The sequence below is a fragment of the Curcuma longa genome, unplaced genomic scaffold (genome assembly GCF_044706935.1).
Source record: "Curcuma longa cultivar G26 ecotype Majalengka, Jawa Barat unplaced genomic scaffold, ITB_CL_G26_1.1 contig_28530, whole genome shotgun sequence".
NCBI classification, from domain to species: domain Eukaryota; kingdom Viridiplantae; phylum Streptophyta; class Magnoliopsida; order Zingiberales; family Zingiberaceae; genus Curcuma; species Curcuma longa.
In genome coordinates, this window is record NW_027433737.1 from 1 (window position 1) to 4,760 (window position 4,760).

Sequence of the window (4,760 nt, forward strand, 5' to 3'; positions counted from 1 at the left end):
TGAGAGGGGCATCCATTCTCACATGCTTTTGCTTCGATTACAATGCACAAGAAAAGAAATATAATTAACCTTTTGAATTACAACAGTTGGATGTCTCTAAGGCCTAGTTTACTTGGAGGTGCGGAAAGAGAAACTGCGGAAAAGTTTCCCTTGCATGCATGCATCCTTCGTTTACTTTCGAAATTTTTAGGAAAGAAAGGAAATTTCATCCATCCGTGGATCTTTTTTTCTCCAAAATCTATCACCCCGAAATCGGGCGGAACGCGGACGGACGGACGGACGAAAAATAAAAAAAAACGCCGCTGCTCGTCGAAGTCATGGCGCGTCACCGGCAGATCAAACGGAGGTGGTCGCTTCTCTCCTCTCCGACACCGACGCGAAGGTGTTCGTCGCCCTTCCCCGCACGCTCCCTCTGTCCCTTCTCCGTGCAGCCTCGTCCGCGCGCTCTCTTCTCGGGTTCCCGGACGTTCCGCCGCCAGCAGAAGGAGCCGAACCCCTAGCGTTCCAGGCGTCGAGGCTTCAGCAGTTTCCCACCTCATTGCGTCGATCGCAGGCGGCTCGGATGATTTGGAATCGCAATTGCGCCTGCTGAATCTGACCCCTTCCCACGCCCTGGTTCTGGAGGTTCTCCGCGCGTCGAACGATCGTGTTGTCTCGGCGTTGCGCTTCTTCCACTGGGTTTTGGATTCTCACCCTGACTTCCGTCCTAATTCTGAGGCTTATAATCAGATGGTATGCAATCTCGGTCTCGTTGATGATTACGACAGCATGCATTGCATGTTAGTCCAGCTCTCCTCCATGGGGTATTCTCTAACCGAAGTGGCTTTCTCCTTCCTGTCGCGGTAGCGGCGGCCGGAGGAGGGTCATTTTGATTCGGTGGTGGAAGAAGAGTGGCAGAGACAAAGCTGGCGGAGTAACAATCCTCCGCCTTCGCCCATCTCCGCCGCCAACATCGCGATGAAGATCGAAGAGATGAATCAATACAGGCATTAAAAGGGGACTTTTTTTTTTCTTTGACCTCTACATGCCAAAATTGTTGTTGTTGTGTTCCTATTGAAGATTCTATAGTTAATATTCTAATTCACATCTTACCTACCTTGGTGTGGTTCAATTCTAGTGCACTCTGGTGCGCCATCTGAAAGCACATACATTGCCGCTTGAAATGATATAGATGGAACTTGTAGAAGTCATTCTCATCTATTAATAACTAAGAGGGGCATTCATAAACAGGTTGATGCAAATAGAATATATCACTTTAAAATAAGTCTTTCCCATAAATGAAACCTATTCAGGATGTGTAGTAAATATATCTTATATTGTCTGAAATATGATTTATTTTATTTTAAATATGCTATTTTCAATACACTTTGCCATTGTTTTTTGGTGTTTTACTGAAATCACCCATGAGATCATTGACTGAGGCACACCCCTCTTTTATGTGCTACACCATGCAAGCTGATAAAATCATTGACTGAGGCACACAAATACGTCTTTTATGTCACAGTTTTTCATAGGTCTCATCAGCTATCAAGTAGTATTTGCCTTATAAGTCTCCATCACAACATCATCACAGTATTTGTGAGGGGTAATTCCTATTAAATCTATGTAGTCTGCTTTATGCTGTTGTTCATTTTGCTAACATTTCTCTTCCTATATTTGTGATCCCATAAACTAGGTGAATTGTGCATTTGACAGGTACCGTGACCTTCTCCTGTCGCATTTTATGTTTTCAGTTAATTCTAAACTTCCAAAGCTCTCTCTGACCATTTCCCTGATGCATATATATTCAGGATACAGATAATGTTTTTGTATCTCTTTTTGGTACTGTAAATTGAACGGCATTGTGCATTTGGCATGTGATTCGACTGTTCAGTAAATGTTAAAACTTATCATGTTATCTGTGCTCATTTCTCTTGTCCACGTGTTATGCATGCAGGATAATGTTTTTGTAAATGTCATTGCCTCAGTGCAATACCGTGCTATGGCCAACAAGGCTAGTGATGCTTTTTACAAACTGACCAATACAAGAACTCAGATTCAGGCTTATGTCTTTGATGGTATGGTTTTGTAACCTTGTCTTGTGTTCAGATGTGATTCATAGCACAAGCACAACAATGAAATATTTCCAGTTGAATGTTCTTGTCTGACATAGCATTCATGTATCCAGTAATCAGAGCCACGGTACCAAAGCTCAATCTGGATAATGTATTTGAGCAGAAGTCTGAAATTGCAAAAGCAGTTGAGGATGAGCTGGAAAAAGCTATGTCAACTTATGGATTTGAAATAGTGCAAACATTAATTGTAGATATTGAGCCAGATGAACATGTAAAACGTGCAATGAATGAAATTAATGCTGGTACATCTCTGAATTCCTCAAAAGTATATTTTTCAACATCCTTGGTCTATATAAAGTCGTGATTCATTTCCATGATTCCAAACTATTGCTTTACATGATCCTGAAATGAGATCCTTTCAGCTGCAAGATTGAGGGTTGCTGCAAATGAGAAGGCAGAAGCTGAGAAGATCATCCAGATAAAGCGGGCTGAGGGCGAGGCAGAGGCCAAGTATCTCTCAGGCTTAGGCATCGCTCGACAACGCCAAGCCATCGTGGATGGACTCAGGGACAGTGTCTTAGGCTTCTCTGGAAATGTTCCAGGCACCTCACCAAAGGATGTGATGGACATGGTGTTGATAACTCAATATTTTGACACCATGAAGGAGATTGGTGCGTCCAACAAATCATCTGCTGTATTTGTCCCCCATGGACCTGGTGCTGTTCGTGATATCGCACAGCAAATCCGGGATGGCATGCTTCAAGCTTCCTTGAGCAATTAACTATCGTGTCTGACCGAGTCCAAGGACAGGCTGAGGCCGAGGTGCGTTTACATACATGAGCAATGCATTAGTGTTGATGAACTTGTTGCTGTATTGATGTGTGGGGATTGTGTGATATCTTAGTAAGCTGTGAATCTTCTACTACTCTTTTCAAGTATTGTGGTTGTGGGTGATAGTTGCAATACTAGTTGAATGAACTATTAAATGTATATGCTTTTAAATAGCAGTCACTGTTGCAGAATTATAGTCCATATATACATTTTCTGATCCCTGTTTGATATATCTCGATACAATTAACTTATGCAAGGTAATAACTTAGGAACTCCAAGTGACTAGAAACAAACACAGTTTGGCATGCGAAGCTTTACCTTGAAAGATCAATTACTCTGTGAAGGGTGAATAGTCTATATGTTGTAGTTCTCAGCGAGGGATTTTATTCTGCAGGGTAAATAAATCTTGAAGTGAGGTAGCATACCCCTACCTTTTCTTAGTTGACTACCATTACGTCACGACAGGGTGGCTTTCTATTTTACTTTTTTTAGTAATTCAGTTTTCAGCTCTTGAATCAGATTAATTCTTAAAATGATCCGTAAGAGAAGTTTTAAATTGGTATCAGATTAAATTGGAAAACACGAATGATGTGTCATCAATTAATTCATATAACTGTGATGTAGTCACTCTGGGGCGACAGCGTGGCTTGCTAGTTGAATAAGCAGTTGAGAAAACATTTCTTGGATGCTCCAGATAATTAAGAAGACAGCGCGTCGCCGTTACGCGAACGACGAACGGGTCCATTCAAAATTTAAATGCCACAACCTGTCTCGCTATAATCAAGTCCGTTTGGTGAGCGGCCCAGCCCGGCTGCTATAATCCGGTAGTTGGGTGGGCGAGCCGTCCGACATAGTCACCGACACCGATCTCCATCGTGACGGCCAGTTTCGTCATCATGAGCTGGATTTTGCCCGTATCGGCTTCCAATCCGATACGTCGCCACGAATGCCGCGCTATAACGACGTTAAATTAGTGGACCAGTTGCGGAAGACAGTCAAATCGTCTCCTCCCTCCTCTTTCCTTTTCAATCCGTCCCGCCGGATCCTTTACCTAGTGCCGTTGTCCCACCTTCTCTGCCAAAAAGGGTTGAGCACGTCGGATGGGTGAGCGATTGTTGCGACTCGTCGAATTCGCTTAGGGTTCTGGTGTGGTTGGTGGGGCATCGCGGTGAGGATCAGTTGTCGTCCAAAACCATCAAGTTCTTGAATGGCAAATCCGTTGTTGACACGTTTGCAATTGGCTGTTTTGTGTTCTGGATTGGAGTCGCTTGCTTTTCTCCGTTGCTTTGGTGCGCTTTTCCTTTTTCTTTTCCTTATCAACTGCAACTGCAAAGGTCTGGTAACCGCCAACCTAGCGGCCCCCCATCCCAGGCCCCACCAGTATGAGGGGGAGTAAACCATGGTGAATGTGGGCCCAGTCAGTTACAAGCTATGGAGGGAATTATCAAGTTAAAACTCTACATGCTATGGAGGGAATTATCAAGTTACAAGCTATAGCTCGTGGAAGAAAAGTTAGAAGTTCCTTTAGTGGGCTAAAAGTCACTGTAAACTACTGTCAACTAAAGACTGTGGTAAATATAAACTAATTCCTTTTTCTATTTTTGGTTTGTCATAATACATCTCTTTTTTCCTGGTAAATCAAATTGAACCTTTCATTGTTTAATTTGCCTTTCATAACATTGAATCTGACCTCAAAGGCTATCAACTTCATTTTCTGGAAGTTTATGATCCTGGAATAATGCCCTTTAATTCACATTGAAACAAATTATGCTCAAAGAATCGATGCATGTAACTCCACGATGCTTTGAGTGGTTGATTATAATAGTATATGCTAGTGTACCAAAATCATTTTGCTGACATCTATTGTGATAATTA

General features: G+C 42.6%; 1 protein-coding gene across 1 annotated transcript; it reads left to right on the top strand.

Moving 5' to 3' along the window:
• Positions 1-1,864: 1,864 nt before the first annotated feature.
• Positions 1,865-3,086, top strand: LOC141819296 (hypersensitive-induced response protein-like protein 1). Its single transcript, XM_074706637.1, has 3 exons — positions 1,865-2,057; positions 2,168-2,356; positions 2,477-3,086. The coding sequence occupies exons 1-3, from the start codon at positions 1,877-1,879 to the stop codon at positions 2,833-2,835; spliced, it is 729 nt and encodes a 242-aa protein (XP_074562738.1). The 5' UTR covers positions 1,865-1,876; the 3' UTR covers positions 2,836-3,086.
• The last annotated feature ends 1,674 nt before the right edge of the window (positions 3,087-4,760 follow it).

Excerpts from the sequence above, each read along its gene's own strand:
- LOC141819296 (XM_074706637.1), top strand. The coding sequence starts at position 1,877 with ATGTTAAAACTTATCATGTTATCTGTGCTCATTTCTCTTGTCCACGTG. Across the intron at positions 2,058-2,167 it reads TCAGGCTTATGTCTTTGATG|TAATCAGAGCCACGGTACCA; the intron begins GTATGGTTTTGT and ends TCATGTATCCAG. Across the intron at positions 2,357-2,476 it reads AATGAATGAAATTAATGCTG|CTGCAAGATTGAGGGTTGCT; the intron begins GTACATCTCTGA and ends AGATCCTTTCAG.